The sequence below is a fragment of the Schistocerca serialis genome, chromosome 5 (genome assembly GCF_023864345.2).
Source record: "Schistocerca serialis cubense isolate TAMUIC-IGC-003099 chromosome 5, iqSchSeri2.2, whole genome shotgun sequence".
Taxonomy (NCBI): domain Eukaryota; kingdom Metazoa; phylum Arthropoda; class Insecta; order Orthoptera; family Acrididae; genus Schistocerca; species Schistocerca serialis.
This window is the reverse complement of record NC_064642.1, coordinates 38499519-38516240: the sequence shown is the minus strand read 5'-3', so window position 1 is coordinate 38516240 and position 16722 is coordinate 38499519. Positions and strand designations below refer to the sequence as shown.

At 42.2% G+C, this 16722-nt stretch overlaps 1 protein-coding gene and 1 non-coding gene across 2 annotated transcripts in view; both read right to left on the bottom strand.

Moving 5' to 3' along the window:
- The window catches only part of LOC126481369 (sideroflexin-2), a 170231-nt gene that overhangs the window by 15868 nt on the left and 137641 nt on the right, over positions 1-16722 (bottom strand). Inside the window, exon 6 of the mRNA XM_050105079.1 lies at positions 9662-9728. Within this exon, the coding sequence (XP_049961036.1) occupies positions 9662-9728 (67 nt within the window). The remainder of the gene's footprint in view (positions 1-9661; positions 9729-16722) is intronic.
- On the bottom strand, positions 10658-10732 carry Trnas-uga (transfer RNA serine (anticodon UGA)). Its single transcript has one exon. It is a non-coding gene; the product is annotated as a tRNA-Ser (tRNA).

Sequence of the window (16722 nt, the reverse complement as noted above, 5' to 3'; positions counted from 1 at the left end):
ATATTTGGCTTCTTTTATTACATATTTTACCTAAAAAGTAGTGTAAATTTACGCCCTGTTTACAATATTTTAAAAATTTAAACGAGCACTCTCTAGCTTGCTCTAGTTTCGATGTCTCACAGATTGACTGCGGCTATAACTGTGTGTAATCGCTAACCGAGAGGCCACTGCCTAGTGAAATCATTACTGAAGAGGAACAGGAACAGGCAGACAGGGTCAATGCTCCTGCGCCCACTAGTTAATCCCCTCCGCTGTCATAACTGTATGCATAGGCAACAATTAAACTACGCAAGCTTTTAGTCACACGTCCATTGTTTCAGTTTAACTTTCTATTTACTTGTACACAGTTGAGCATGTTTACAATGTATAGTGTGTAACGTGTTGTGCGCCATGCCGTCCAAAAAAAAAGAAATGTTGTTTCGTGGATAGCTGTTCATCTTGGAACATTTACATATGACGAAATTGTTTTATATTGTTGAGTTGCGAGAAAAACGCTTTGTGTGTGTGGGGGTGGGGGTGGGGGTGTGGGGGTGGGGGTGGGTGGGGGGGAACTTGTTTCAAATAGACCAGTACGTCAAGACAAGTCTTCATATTGCAGAAATGCAGAAGAAATGGCCACGGCAACAACTTCTGACAACAGGCATATTATAGTAGCATGTATTTGTCAAAAGGTAACCAAAAAAGTCAGTTTAACATGTATCTATGTGAAGCATTCACTGCAAGCAATATTCCTCTTCACAAACTTACAAACCCTATCCTCAAAAGCTTCCTGCACAAATGTTGCTTAAATAAAAATATACTAGATGATCAACACTGCATAAAACTTACATACCAACAATTTACATAAATGTTCTGGAAGAAATACGCAAGAACTCAAGGATAGCATTATCTACAAAGGGGTAGAATTACAGAGTTTCAGATGATTCAGATTGCATAGTAGTATTCAATCATAAGCCAATACGCCATAAATACAAATTTCCTAATATGCAGGTTTTCTATTAAAACTGACTAAGAAGATGAAAACAAAACAGCACACTGTTATGCGTAAAATTTTTGTTTAAAATTATATATATGAAGAAACAGTATATGTTTGCTGACAGATGTTTCCCTGTTTCACTAGCTTTTCTGAATGACGTAGGTGGAAGTTATCCTTGCTACACATCTTTCACTCCCATAGTCCACCTTGCCTTGATCTCCACTAACCCACTGCACACACACCCTGTATCCACCAGTCCCATAATCTTTGTCCTGTCATTCCCTCTCGAGCCACTCCTCCGTGTCATCGTCATCGTGTGCTGCACAAACTCACTGGCTCTGGTGTATCTGTCACACTTCTAATCTGCACATGCTGCCTCTCCCTTCCACATTCCAGTCTCGTGCAGCTGCTACCCTCCTCCAAGCCATCGGCTGCTCTTCTCCAAACCTGTCTCCCACATCCCACCTCTGTCTACCTCTACCACCCACACCTGACACAATCCATCACACCAGTCTACCTGCCAAACTGCAGTCCTGGCTTTGTGAGTTCAGCCAGTACAGTATAGCTGCAGTGGTGTACGTGTGCATGACGGAGGGATGGCAGCTGCTGATGCATGTGTACTCGTAGAGGTTTGTCTGAAAGCTAGCAAAGATTTCTGTCTTTCTTGTGTGCCTGTTGACAGCTCAACAATTCTACTGTCTCCTTTAGCCATAAATTAATTATATTCAAAAATATGTATTATGCAGAAGAGTTGTCTTGCAGCATGATAAGAGAAGAGAAGGAACTTGACTAATAGCAAATGTATGATTCTGCAAAGCAGCCAGATTTTGACAGAGTGCTCTACAATTTGAGCTCAGATATGTCAGTAGGAGTCAGTGATTGGAAGTAATAAAACCAATATAATTTTGAAGAACTAGAAGGTTATTTAATCAGGTGCCCAAAGTCTATTAAATGGGGGTTTACCTACGTATCTGAAATCATTACTCTAGTGCTGTTGACAAGAAACTAGTCAGTTGTTTGGAGTCCTCTGATGAACACTTGCCAGACAATATGCGGAGAGTGATATCAGAGCACGTACAACGTGAAGAAATTTTGACTGCCAAAATTTTAACAGTAAATTGTCAAAGTATTCATAACAGACTTGCTGAAATCTGAAGTGCAAAAGTCTGAAATATTTAGTGAGGCATGGGACATTTATTAAAAAGACAGATTAGATGCCAGAGTAGGGGAAATAGTCTTTGCACTCACCAAAAACATTGTGTCTGTCTAGGCTGAAATTGAGTCTAACTGTGAAGTCATTTGGATGCAAGTAAAAGGCCCAGGTGATGTTTTTACTGTCCACCCAATTCTGTGGTGACAGTTTTAGATTTATACAAAATGAGCCTACACTGGGCTCAGAGGAATTATGGTAAAAGTTTAAAAAGATTATAAATCACACTTGGGAGAAGTCTGTGCTGAGTAGTGGATTAAGGAGAGAAAAGAACCACCAGTGGTTTAATAAAAAAATTTGGAAAATGTTGAGGAAGCAGAGTCTGTTCCACTCACAGTTCCAAAAACAATGCAAAAATGAAGGAGGGCAAAAGATAGTCAAAATTTGTGCGCCAGTAAAAAGATTGATGCATGAAGCATATAACCTCTTCCATCATTACACCTTAGCAAAAGATCTTGCCAAGACATGGAGAAAATTCTGATCGTACACAAAATTGCTAAGTGGATCAAAGGCTTCTATCCAGCCACTCATTGCCCAGTCTGACGTGACAATAAAAGACAGCAAAGGAAAAGCTGAAGTTTTAAATTTCTCATTTAACAAATGATTCATATTGTACAAACATACCAATTTTTGACTGTCGACAGACTCCCACATGGAGAACATAACAACAGGCATAGCTGATGTAGAGAAGTAACTGAAAGAGTTAAAAGTAAACAAATCACCTGGTCCAGATGACATCTCAGTTTGGTTTTACAGAGAGTACTCTAAGGCACTGGCACCTCACTTAGCTTGCATTTGTCATGAATCTCTCACCCAGTGCATGGTCCCAAGCAACTGCATGTAACACTTGTATATAAGAAGGGTAAAAGAATAGACCTGCAAAATTACAGACCAATAGCCTTAACATCAATTTTCTGCAAATTTCTTAAACATATTCTAAGTTTGAATGTAATAAATTTCCTTGAGACAGAAAAGCTTCTGTCCACAAATCGGCATAGATTTAGAAAGCATCACTCATGCAAAACTCAGGTTGCCCTTTTTTCAGGTGATATCCTGCAAACCATGAATGAAGAATAACAAGCAGATTCCATATTCCTAAATTTCCAAGAAGTTGTTGGTACAATGCCCCACTGCAGATTTTAATGAAGATCTGATCATGTGGATTAGGTTCCCAGATATGTAAGTGGCTTGAAGACTTCTTATGTAATAAAACCCAGTTTGTTGTCCTCAATGGCAAGTGTTCATCAGAGATGAGGGTATCATCAGGAGTTTGTCACCCCCATTTCAACTACGATGTGTCATTCATACACTAAATAAAAGTAGACATTTCCACAATTTCAGCAAGGTATAACATATCAATGTTCATAATGCAGTGTGACCAGCATATGAGCACAAAGTCAGGGATCAATAATGATGAATTGGATAACAACTTGAAGAAGGGATCAGTTGACAGAACACAACCTGAAGACTCAAAGAATCATCAATTTGATAATGGAGGTTGGCTGGTTGATTTGGGGGAGAGGATCATTGGTAACAGAGGGAAATGTGGAGGGTCAGAGTCCTAGAGGGTGACCAAAGCTGAAACTCAAATGGATGTATGTGGCAGTAACTATGCAGAGAAGAACGAGTTGCACAAGACAGATTAGCACGAAGAGCCACATCAAACAAGTCTTCAGACTGACAGCAACAGCAACAATAACAACAACAATAAGATCCAAGCATGTTTCTTTATCTCACTTACTATATTTGGAGCACATTGTTGACTTGTGAAAATGATTTCTTTACAACAGCTTTTTTAAAAGTTTTTCAAGAACAGAGTATTACTAAAATGAGAGAGACAAATGCAGATTAAAGCTCTGCATTAGACTTGTGGCAGTTATCGACTGCAAGAGTCGACCGCCTCATCTTTGAGAATGAACTTCTTTGAAAACTGTTGATCTCAGTGTGTTCTGAACTCTGTATCCGAGCGCATGTGTTTGTACCGAGATGATCAAAATAAAGTTAATTCATTATAAATGACTGAATACTTAATGTTGGGTTCGATACTACTGTACGTAACATCTCGATTCCCACAGACTGTTCAGGTGGTAGAGATACAGCTTTTGGTCTTCAGTGGCACACAAAAATTAAGCTGGTTTAAATCTTCTGCATTGTGTTCACCTGTCTAAATTCTTCTTATACACTATCTATTCAAAAGTATCTGGACACCTATTAGTAGACATCAACATGGCATGTGTCTACACTTCACCTTCATGATGGCTTGAACCCTGCCGTACCATTAAATGGTGGGAAAACATGTCTGAATGTCTGTGGAGTATTGGCAGCCCGTTCTCCCTCAAGAGCCAAAACCAGAGAAGACAGTGACTTATTTATTTTATTTATTCTTCACACTTACAGCCTGTTATCTGGGAAGCTAAAATAGGCCACTAAAAACACATCTTTTGGATAACAATAAATTTATATATTACTGCATTTATTTCTAGTACTTCATCTTTACTTATACAACTGCTACTAATACTACAAACCACAATAAAACCCTTAACTAGTTACGAAACTACTAAAAGCATTTTTATTTATTTATTTATTTATTTATTTATTTTTCATTTAACCTGTAGATGGTTGTTTTCATTACTGAATCTGCCCTCATACTACCCCAGTCAACAGTTATTGTCTGCTGGATTCCTTGGCCAATGGGCAGCACGACAGAGTGTTACAGTATAACAAGCAATTCTACTATTCACTGTTACATCTTAAGATTGCTCCAACGCAACGTAAATTCTTGAGGACCAATTCATTTGGTGGACGCTGACCTCAGTCGTCTTCTCTCCATTTGCAGTGTATACTGTCTAGCCAGAATAACAGCATGCTGACACGTGGTTAAGTGCCTTGTGAAGTCTTCCTCGGCTTTCCTGGATGCTGTGGCTGCAGTACTGTCCAAGATGCGACAGTGCCGCTTTTGGATCCACCATCCGTAATGCCTGACGGCCTTTACCCACTGCATCTCCATAGAGCACGCAGTCACACAATGTGTGTTCTCGCATGCCCACACTGCTATCATTCATCTGTCTATTGATTATGTAAAGAAAAGTGGCATACAGGCCATGAGCAGTCAGGTAATGTATCAATCCCTTCAATGGGTTAAGAAATCTCATTTTCAGTCCCTCCCTGATTTTAGCAAGAGATTGGTATATTCTCCTGCCTGTGTCTGATGTGTTCCATTCATTTTGCAACAGCTGTAATCTTTTATTAACTTTTTCGCATTGGTCTCAGTCCCTTCGTACTTTCATTTGATGGTCTTTCTTTAACCAGTATAGCGGTCCTCTTTTTTTCCATTTCCAAGTCCAATAGGCATATTCCTACAATTACCAATGAAGCATCATTTGGGGTGAAATTCGGGGTAGTGCAGGAGGCACCCATTATTCTTAGTATCACTCCTTGTTGAACTCTTCTCACTAATGAGGATGGTTTTGCTAGATACAATCTATGAGCCCAAATGCTTGTACCATACTCTATGACTGATGATACTCTGATTGTTTTCAAGGGAACTGAAATTACCTATCTGCAATGGTTATAGTTTTATTTATCACATTTGAACATTTCCTTCCTACTCCATCTATATGATGTACAAAGTTATGAAATTCATCCACAAGTATCTCTATACATATACCATTAATGTATCTCTAGATATACCATTAATGTGCTTCTTCTAATAATCATTTTATTTTATTTTAGGGTTCCCTGCTACATTCCCTTTCAGCAGTAAGTACACACATTTAGAGGTGCTAATGACAATGTGACACTTCGACACCATCCCTCAAGTTCATGGAGCACCACATTACGTTTGTCTTCTATAATTCTTCTGGAATCAGCTTCCAATGAACAGCACATCATTTGAAAATACTACCAGTCTGCTTATGTTACTGCTATCATGTAACTCATGTAAATATGGGCTGCAGTGCTACATCCTAAAAGTCTGGATCACACACTGATCCCTGCAGACAGCTTTTTGTTATTGTCTTCATTATTTTATTTTCTGGTCAAATTAAAGGAGTTGTACAAGAAAAATGAATCTTAGCTCCTACAAAAGTAATAGGTCCATTTAGTAGTTCTTCTTGTGCCACATTATTAGGAGTAAGACTAAATGTATCCACAGTCTTGTACACAGGCAATCTTGATCTTCTTGTATATCTTCTCCTCCTGTACGGCATGGCTGTGTGCTCAGTGCGGCTGCCTCGAGTCAAATGAGCGTGCAGCTGCCTGTACTGAGGAAGTTGCCACTGATAAGTGCCGCCACACTGGGCGTGGCAGGAAATAGCGCGCTGATAATCCAACACAGCGGCCACTTCCAGAACTTTTAGTAGCGGATCGCGCTTAGTTAGAACTCTAGCGCGATCCTCCAAGCTCTGGCGGCAACCGAGCGAAACTCGTTCAAGGTCACCCGCCAATATGGCGGCGCACACAGTAGTCTATATGGCTGTGTGCGCCGCCATATTGGCGAGTGACCTTGAACGAGTTTCGCTCGGTTGCCGCCAGAGCTTGGAGGATCGCTCTAGAGTTCTAACTAAGCGCGATCCGCTACTAAAAGTTCCGGAAGTGGCCGCCATGTTGGATTATCAGCGCACTATTTCCTGCCGCGCCGAGTGTGGCGGCGCTTATCAGTGGCAACTTCCTCAGTACAGGCAGCTGCACGCTCATTTGACCCGGCAGCAATAGTCTCTCAGGAAATTGTACAGTGTTCATGGACATGCCAAATCTCTTAAGGTAACCAAAGACTAATGGCCACCAAAGGTAATTGAAAGTGTCTGCAATATCGATCACCATCATTAGTGTGACTTCTGAAATTTTCCGGGCGTATTTCGTCTTCTAATAAATATCGTGGCAGAATGTCGACGGGATCTAGATGCATACCCGGAAATTATTAAAAGACCATCATTAGTATCTGTTGCTAGTCAGATTGCCTTATTAATTGTACCTTCAGTTGACTTGGCCGTTGTAACCCCGTGTGATGAGGGCTCATCCTGTGTTGCAGTCTATGATCTTTTAATCACTCACATAATAGTTTTTAAAATATCTTGCCAAAAACATTAAAAGATAAATTTGTCTGTAGGAGTTGGTTATCACTGGATCTTTGCCTTGTCCTTTACTCACCAACACCACCTCAGCATTCTTTCATTGTGCAGAGAGAGACGCTTCCTTGCAAGAGAGGATCATTGTACGGTTTGCACAGGCAAACATGTCATTGCTCACATACGGTTTCTATTATATTAGCTGGAATCACATCCAGTTCTGGCGATTCTTTTTCTTTTTCACACTCTTAAATTATTTGCCTAATTTCTTTTGTGCAAAGGGATGCATACGTTTATTGTTTCTATAGTCCTCCCATAAAATTTTTCACAATCTACGCTGATCTTCTGGATCACCTTCTTCTCTATTGTCAGGAAGCAGTGTTTCCATAGGCAGGGCAGTTGACTGTTCCCAATTTTCTGTTACTGTTTCACCATTTCTTTTGAGCACGGATAAGACTATTGGTGATTGTATTTTCTTGGAGACTATTTTATACGGTATATCCATGGATCGACTTCTAAGTTAACCTCCACAAACTGCAGCCACTGTCCATTTTTGTTTCCCATAACTCTTCCTTAAAATGTTGTTTAAAAATCTGTATCTACACAAGAAGGTAGTGATGTCGGATGCTGGGGAATGGAGCAAAGTCAACATTTTAACTCATCCCAGAGGCATTCCAATGGGTTCCAGTCAGGACTCTGGGCAGACCAGTCCATCTCAGGAATGTTATTGTCCACAAACCATTGCCTGACAGATACAGCTTTATGGCACAGTGCATTGTCATGCTTATACAATCAATCGTAGTCTCAGAACAGTTCCTCTATTGTACACAGTACAGAATGCTTCTAAATGTGTTCATATTCCCAAAATGAAATTTTCACTCTGCAGCGGAGTGTGCGCTGATATGAAACTTCCTGGCAGATTAAAACTGTGTGCCCGACTGAGACTCGAACTCGGGACCTTTGCCTTTCGCGGGCAAGTGCTCTACCATCTGAGCCACCGAAGCACGACCCATGTCTGGTACTCACAGCCTTACTTCTGCCAGTATCTCATCTCCTACCTTCCAAACTTTACAGAAGGTCTCCTGCGAAACTTGCAGAACTAGCACTCCCGAAAGAAAGGATATTGCGGAGACATGGCTTAGCCACAGCCTGGGGGATGTTTCCAGAATGAAATTTTCACTCTGCAGTGGAGTGTGCGCTGATATGAAGTTTCGCAGGAGAGCTTCTGTAAAGTTTGGAAGGTAGGAGACGAGATACTGGCAGAAGTAAGGCTGTGAGTACCGGATGTGGGTTGTGCTTCGGTGGCTCAGATGGTAGAGCACTTGCCCGCGAAAGGCAAAGGTCCCGAGTTCGAGTCTCGGTCGGGCACACAGTTTTAATCTGTGTTCATATTCTTCTGCAGTTAATGGTTTCTTAAGTGCAATAAGAGAACCATACCCTAACCACAAGAAAAAACCCTGTACCATAACACCAAATCTCCCTACTTCACTGTTAGCAGTACACATGATGGCAGGTAAGGTTTTCAGGCAGTCACCTAATGCAAAGCCTCCCACCACATTTCCGTAGGTGACAGCATGATTCATCACTCCAAATCAGCCATTTCCAGTCATCCAATGCCCAGCAGAATCACTCTTCACACCACTTCAAGCATCACTTGGCACTGACTACAGAAAAGCGTCGTCCTCACAGGCACAGGAGCTCTTCGTCCATTCTTTTCAACTCCCTATACACAGTATTGTATTAGCTGTTCTGCTAGTATTTCTCTGTAACTCACAAGTGATTCCTTCTGCTGACTTCACGTGGTTTTTTTGTGGCCACCCTCGGCAGTGCTCGACAGTTTAACGGTAGTTGTTCCTTCACTTTTCTTCTACTCAGCCACATTGACGACAGTCACTCTGGTCAGCTTAAGAAGGGCTGAAAGATCCCAGGTGGATTTGTTAATCAGGTGACACCCAGTGACTAGTCAACATTGAGGACACTGAGCTTTCTTGAAGGACTAATCCTGCTGTTACTGCTTCTTTACTGACAACACAACACTTTCCATCTCCTTTTACACTGACTGACTGCACGACCGGGTAACTGGATACTTTTGATCGGGCAGTGTATATTATATTTCTTTCTTGAGGAAAAAAAAAAGATAACTTACAGTTATCTACATCACTTTTCCACTATTTTCATATTTATTTCAGTTTTGTTAGGAAGTGTCATTTTATAAAAATATTTATTTCATATACCTTAAAGACTGTTTGCATTTCCATATTTTGTTACCTACATATTTCCCAAATTTAAAGCATTCCCTGGTTTAAGAAACATGGCAAAATTACTTGATCCGTTGTTTTGATAACAACATAATAGACACAATCTTGTAACTAATTTGGTTTTATTAGTAACTGAATAAAAGAAACTTACTCATGCCTGGTGCACACATCACAATCCGAGATATGACAACCTGAGAAATCCCTTTGGCAGCTGCAATCTGTAATAAAAATTATAAAAGCTGCTTATCTGAGACATGATAATTAATAATCAGGATTCTTAATGGACATTCATTTCTTTATAGCCACTCAAACAATCAAAACTCCAGGTTTGAATATCAACAATCATAAGAAAAGGACAGATTGCTGCTCACCATAAAGATGACCCTTTTGAGTTGCAGACAAGCACAACAAAAAGACTGCTACACATTATAGCTTTTGGTCAAAGCCTTCTTCAAGAAAGAAAAACACACGCATTCATCATGAGCAAGCATACCTCATGCACATTTGGCTGCTACCACCGGCAGCTCCGAGTGGAAAGCGACTGTCGTATGAATAGCAATCTTGAGTGGGGTGTGGAAGGGGAGCGATAGCAGGGTATGATGGGGGGAGAGAAGAGTGCTGTCTGGTGGGGCTATAGGGACTAGAGACTGCCAGGTTCAGTGTTTGGAGATAGGGCATGGGTGGTTGAGGGGTGGAAAGGGGGGAGGAAAAGTAGAGGAGTGAGAAAAGAGAGGAGCAGGGAAGGGTAAAGGATGGGCAGGTACATTCGCAGAGGGCAGCATGCAACGAGAGGGTAAGGGAATGTGGAAAGAGAAGAGATGGTAGGACAAGGGAATGGAAACTGTTGGGTTGCGGGTGTGGGGACAATGGGTTACCATAGACTGAGACCAGGACAATTTTGGGAGTGGAGAATGTGTTGCAAGAATAAGTCCTATCTGTGCAATTCATAAAAGGTAGTGTCAGAGGGGAGGATTCAGATGGCCTGGGTTGTGAAATCAGTTGTGCTGTGTTCAGCTGCGTGTTGTGCCACAGAGTGGTCTTCTTTGCTCTTGGTCACAGTTTGGCTGTGGACATTCATTGTGGTGGACAGTTGGTTGGTAGTCATAGCAATATAAAAAGTTGAAACTTCCTGGCAGATTAAAACTGTGTGCCCGACCGAGACTCGAACTCGGGACCTTTGCCTTTCACGGGCAAGTGCTCTACCAACTGAGCTACCGAAGCACGACTCATGCCCGGTACTCACAGCTTTACTTCTGCCAGTACCTCGTCTCCTACCTTCCAAACTTTACAGAAGCTCTCCTGCAGGAAGGTAGGAGACGAGGTACTGGCAGAAGTAAAGCTGTGAGTACCGGGCATGAGTCGTGCTTCGGTAGCTCAGTTGGTAGAGCACTTGCCCGCGAAAGGCAAAGGTCCCGAGTTCGAGTCTCGGTCGGGCACACAGTTTTAATCTGCCAGGAAGTTTCATATCAGCGCACACTCCGCTGCAGAGTGAAAATCTCATTCTGGAATATAAAAAGTTGTGCAATGGTTGCAGCAGAGCTGGTATACAACATGGCTGCTTTCACAGGTGGCCTGGCCTTTGATGGGTAAGATAAGCTAGTGACAGGACTGGAATAGGAAGTGCTGGGTGGGTGCACTGGACAGGTCTTGCACCTGGGTCTTCCTCAGGAATATGATCCCTGTGATATGGGGTTGGGAGTGGGCATGGCACAGGGATGGACTAGGATATTGGGAAGGTCGGGTTGGTGACAGAACACTACTTTACGAGGGACGGGAAGGATCTTGGGTAGGATGTACCTCGTTTCAGGGCATGATGATAGATAATCAAAGCCCTGATCAAGGATGTGGTTCAGTTGTTTCAGTCCAATATGGTATTGGGTGATGAGAGGGGGGGGGGGGCACTCTTTTGTAGCTGGCTCTTGGGGGTGGTGGAAATATTGGAGATGTGTGGGGAAATGGCACAGGATATCTGTTTGCGGACTAGGTCCAGAGGATATGGCAGTCTGTGAAGGCTTGGTGAGACCTTCAGCATACCAGGAAACTGAGTTCTTATCACTGCAGAAATGCCATCCTCAAGTAGCAAGGCTGTATGAGAGGGATTTTTTGATGTGGAAGGAATGGCAGAAGTCAAAATGTAGGTACTGTTGGTGGTTGGTGGGTTCAATGTGGACAGAGGTGCGGATGAAGCCATTGGAGAGGAGACGGTCAAACGTCTAGGAAGGTAGCTCAACTGGCGCATGCTGGGTTGAGGAGGACCAGATGAAGCAGATGGCAGAGAAGGTGTTGGGGTTGTGAAAGAATGAGGGCAGGATCTCTGGTCCCTGAGTCCAGGTCATGAAGATATCATCAATGCATGTAAACCAGACCTATGGTTTGAAGTTTTGGGAGACTAGGAAGGTTTCCTCTAGATGGCCCATAAACAGGTTGGCATAGGAGAGTGCCATGTGATTGCCATGGCTCTGTCATGGTTTTGTTAGTATACCTTCCCTACAAAGGAGAAGTAGTTATGTATTAAGGTAAAGTTAGTTAGGCAAGTGGGGAATGAGATAGTGGATTTGGAGTCTGAAGGATGTTGGAAATGTGGCGTTCATTCATGGCAAGACCATGGGCATGAGGGATTTTGGTGTATAGGGAAATGGCATCAACAGTGACCAGAAGGTAAACAGGGTGCAAAGGGGTGGAGAGTCAGTGAAGGAAGGGTTTGGTAGCTTTGATGTGAGAGTCTATATTACAGGTAACTGGAGTGAGGTGTTGGTCAACGAGGAAAGAAATCCTTTCAGTGGAGCCACAATAACATGCTACAACGGCATATTTAGGACTGCTAGATTTGTGGATTTTGAGAAGCAGGTAGAACGTGGGCTTGGGTGTCGCAGGGGTGAGGAGCGAAATGTCTTCCAGGGGGAGGTTCTGGGAAGAGCCCAAGGCTTTAAGCAGGGATTGGAAGTTATGCTGGACTTCTGAGATGGGATCACTCTAGCAGAGTTTAGGGGTGGATAAGTGAGACAACTGGCAGAGGCCCTCCACCTGGTAGTTACTGTGGCTCACCATGATAGTGGTGGAGCCTTTGTCTGCAAGGAGGATGATTATGTCAGATCTGTTTTAAGACTATTTATAGCTGTCCTTTCCTCTGGTGTTGTGAGGAAGGAAGATGGGGGTAGATGGTCAGACCAAGTTGGAGGTAAGGAATTCCTGGAAGGTGACCAGGGGGTGGTTAGGTGGAAGTGGGGGAGGATCATGGCTGGATGGTGGTATGAATTGGGAGAGCCAGGGTTTAATGTCAGAACTAGGTGGGCTTTGGCTGGAGGGATTGCTGAGAAAGAAATGTTTCCACTGCAGGGATCGAGAGAAGGAGAGTAAATCTTTGACGAGTCCATCATGGTTAAATTTGGGTGCAGGGTTTAAAGGTGAGGTCTTTGTACAGGACAGAAACTTCTGTGGTGCTGAGGATTTTTGTGGAAGGGTTAACTACAGTGTTCTGGGATTGTCTGGGCTCTAGATTTGGAGTGTTGGTGGGGAGTTTTCAAATAGGTGGCAAGATGAAAAGCTCTGTTAGGCAGGGTCTGAGTGCTATGAGTGTTTGATGAGGAGAAATACTATGGTTAGGATAGGAGTTGGATAGCGCTGCCCCAAGGGGGCAGAAGGATGTCAGAAGATTGGATTACTTTATGGAGTTGGTGTTTGGTTGAAACACTCATCCATGTACTGGAGAGCAAAGGACGCAGTTTCAGAGCTGTGATATATGTAGTACAAATTGCACAGTAGCACAATCTTGCAAAGGGAGCAGAGGTTGTTCTGGGATGCTTGGGCCGTGTAAATATGTTTTTGAAGTACCATGTTTGTGAGGGACAGGAACTGGTAGAATCTAGAAAGTTATTGTCAAAGTACGGCTGGGAACAAGAAAAAGGAATTTTTATGGCCAGGTAGTTGGATGGGGAAGGGTAAGGAGAAGGGGGTGGGGTGGTGGGTGTGGTTCCAGGGGTTATGCAACGTTTATGGAGCAGGATGTGTGACTGGGTTTTAGTCAGGAAAAGGGATCTATATATCCCTATGGGAGACCCAGGTACAAGACCTGCCCAGTCCACCCGTGCAGCACTTCCTATTCCAGATCTGTCATAGGCTTATCTTATAGCATCAAAGACCAGGCCACCTGTTCAAGAAGCCATGTTGTATATCAGATTTGCTGCAACCATTGCACTGCTTTTTATAGTGTTCAGTTGCGGCAAGACCACGGGCATGAAGGATGTTGGTATATAGGGAAGTGGCATCAATGGTGACCAGTAGGTAATCAGGAGGTAAAGGGGTGGAGATGGTGGAGAATCAGTGAAGGAAAGGGTTTGTATCTTTCGTGTGGGAGCCTGTATTACAGGCAGCAGGATCGATGTGTTGGTCAATGAAGGACAAAATCCTTCTAGTGGGGACACAATAACAAGCTACAATGGCACGACCAGGATTGATGGGTTTGTGGATTTTGAGGAGTGAACTGGTATGACTACCAAGCACCTGTCCACCAGTATGAATGGTCACTACCAAACTAAGGCCACAAGCAAAGTAGACTACCCTGTAGCACAACATGCAACTGAACACAATATGCTTGATTTCAATGCTGCTTCACAACCCAGACCATTTGGATCCCCCCCACCACCAGCTTTTCTGAAATGCGCAGATGGGAGTTATCCACACAACACATTTTCCACTGCTAAGGTTCTCCTGGCCTCAACCTACAGTAACCTACTGCTGTTCTCACATCTCCCACCCAAAAGTTTCCATACCCTCACCCTATCGCCTCCTCCCCTTTCACATTCCCCCACCCTCTCTTTGCATGCCACCCTCTGCCAATGTACCTGGCTCATCATTTCCCCTTCCCCACTCCTCTTCTTTTCTGCTTCCTCCTCCCCCCCCCCCCCCCCCTCCACGCCCCCCACCCATGCCGCACCTCTCAACACTGTACCTGGCAGTCTCTAGTCCCAGCACACCCCGCCACACAGTGCTCTTCTCTCCCCCCACCCACATACTGCTGTCACTGCCCTTCCCCACCCCACTCCAGATTGCTATTCACAAGGCAGTCGCATTTTGGTCAGAGCTGGCAGCGTTAGCAGTCGTGTGTCTGCGATGTGCTTGCTTGTGTGAATGTGTGTGTTTTCTTTGCTGAAGAAGGCTTTGGCTGAAAGCTACAATTTGTAACAGTCTTTTGGTTGTGCCTTTTTGCAACTCAACAGGTCATCTTTAAGATGAGTAGCAATCTATCCTTTTCCTAATATTGTTTATCACCACTTGCACTTTTTCAGCACAGTATCTTTTAACTCTCCATTTTACACCATATTTTTTTTAAATAATGTTCTATAAACTCTTTAATTTATGGGGCTTCTCATTACCATATTCTCAAAATCCTATGAGAGAAACATCGAATCATATAATTAGGTGAAATATTACAGAAAAATATTAGCAAATATCTTAACAGTGAATTGTGATTTATGTGCCTCATAACATACAATTATTAATAATATGATAGGGTACATATCAAAGATCACTAATGTAATTCACTTATATAAAATTTAAACTAATTACATGGAGCAATATTTTAAAAGTAATAATTTTTTCCTCAGAATAAATAGTTACAGTTTTGTAACAGGGTTAATGATCAATGACAGTTATCAGTTTCACCCTTCATAATTTCTTCCTCCAAATAGTAATATTTCCATACAATAGACGTAGCTTCAGGATCAGAAATGTCTTTGTTGGATCACAAATTTCTTTGTCGTTTAGTCTACTTAAGATTTTCATTCACATGTACTGAAGAGTCTAAGAACACAATTTTAGCTGATGAATAAGACATAGCTTCAGGATCAGAAATGCCTCCAACTTTTTAATATGTCGAAGGTTTTCATTTACATGTAATGGAGAATCGGAGAATATAATTTTAACTGGTAAACAAGAAGCACACAGTTATCTTTATTTATTGACTAAATAAAGGATTAAAATTGTTTATTGTGAGTAATTTTGGTTTGGTGCATAGAAAATGATTATCTTGGGGGGTATTTAAAATTTCCAGCTTCTTAAACAATGGATGATGTGATTCCCTGGGACGTGCAGCATGATTTTCTACTGTCACTACTGATTCAAGATAACTGTGGTATGCACTTTTCTGTGTGTCATGTCAGTAGCACAGGGCAATTTTTGCATTACAAATACAAATGTACATAATTTATTTCGTAGATGAAATGATCATATTGCATTATTCATTGGGAGACCACCTCTAATGTTGTTCAACCACCTGGTGCCTGTTTAGGCATTGCACATTGATGAAGATGAGATAAAATGTTTAGGACAACACAAACACTCAGTTCCTGAGCAAAGAAAATCTTTGGTCCAGCCAGGAATTGAACATGGGACCCCACAATCTAGGGATGGCAGTGCTAACGACTAGACCATAAGCTGCAGACTGGAAAATATACGAGGGGTACCCAAAAAAATGGAATAACATTGTTGTCGATGGGGCTCATGTAGTACGCATTTCTGCCGATGGGTGTGTATAGCGCAATTCACTGCCAGTTCAATGTCGCCTGTGTTGCTGACCTGGCTTGATCTGTTCATCTGCAGTGATTGTTTTTGCTAGCACTGTTTTGTTCTTGTTTCGTTTTTCATGATGGCAAGTTTAAGTGAACAATGTGCAGCTGTGAAATTCTGTTTTCAGCTTGGTAAAAATGCTGTTGAATCTGTTTTAATGTTGAAAACAGCTTACCAAGATGAGACTATGGGTAAAATTCAAGTGTACGATTGATTTACTTGATTTAAAAATGGTGACTTGTCGACTGATGACAAACGTCGTTCTGGACATCCATCAACTGCCCGAATTGATGAAAAAATTGAAAAAAATTGAAATCTTGTGCTAACATACCATCAACAGGCTATTGATCAACTATCAGGGATTATTTGGTTATGTTGGAGCTCAGTTCAGCAAATTTTAAGAGAAAATTTGGGAATGAAAAGGGTTACTTACAAGTCTGTTCCTCAGGTTCTGACTGACTATCAAAAGGAACATCAAGTTGAAACATTTTGTGCTGTGAAACAACGGCTTGAAACTGATCCAGATTTTCTGTCAAAGGTCGTTTCTGATGAGTCATGGTGCTGTGGTTACGACCAAGAAACAAAGCAACAATCAAGGCAATGGAAGACGTCACAGTCACCCGGTCCAAGAATATTTCATCAAATCAA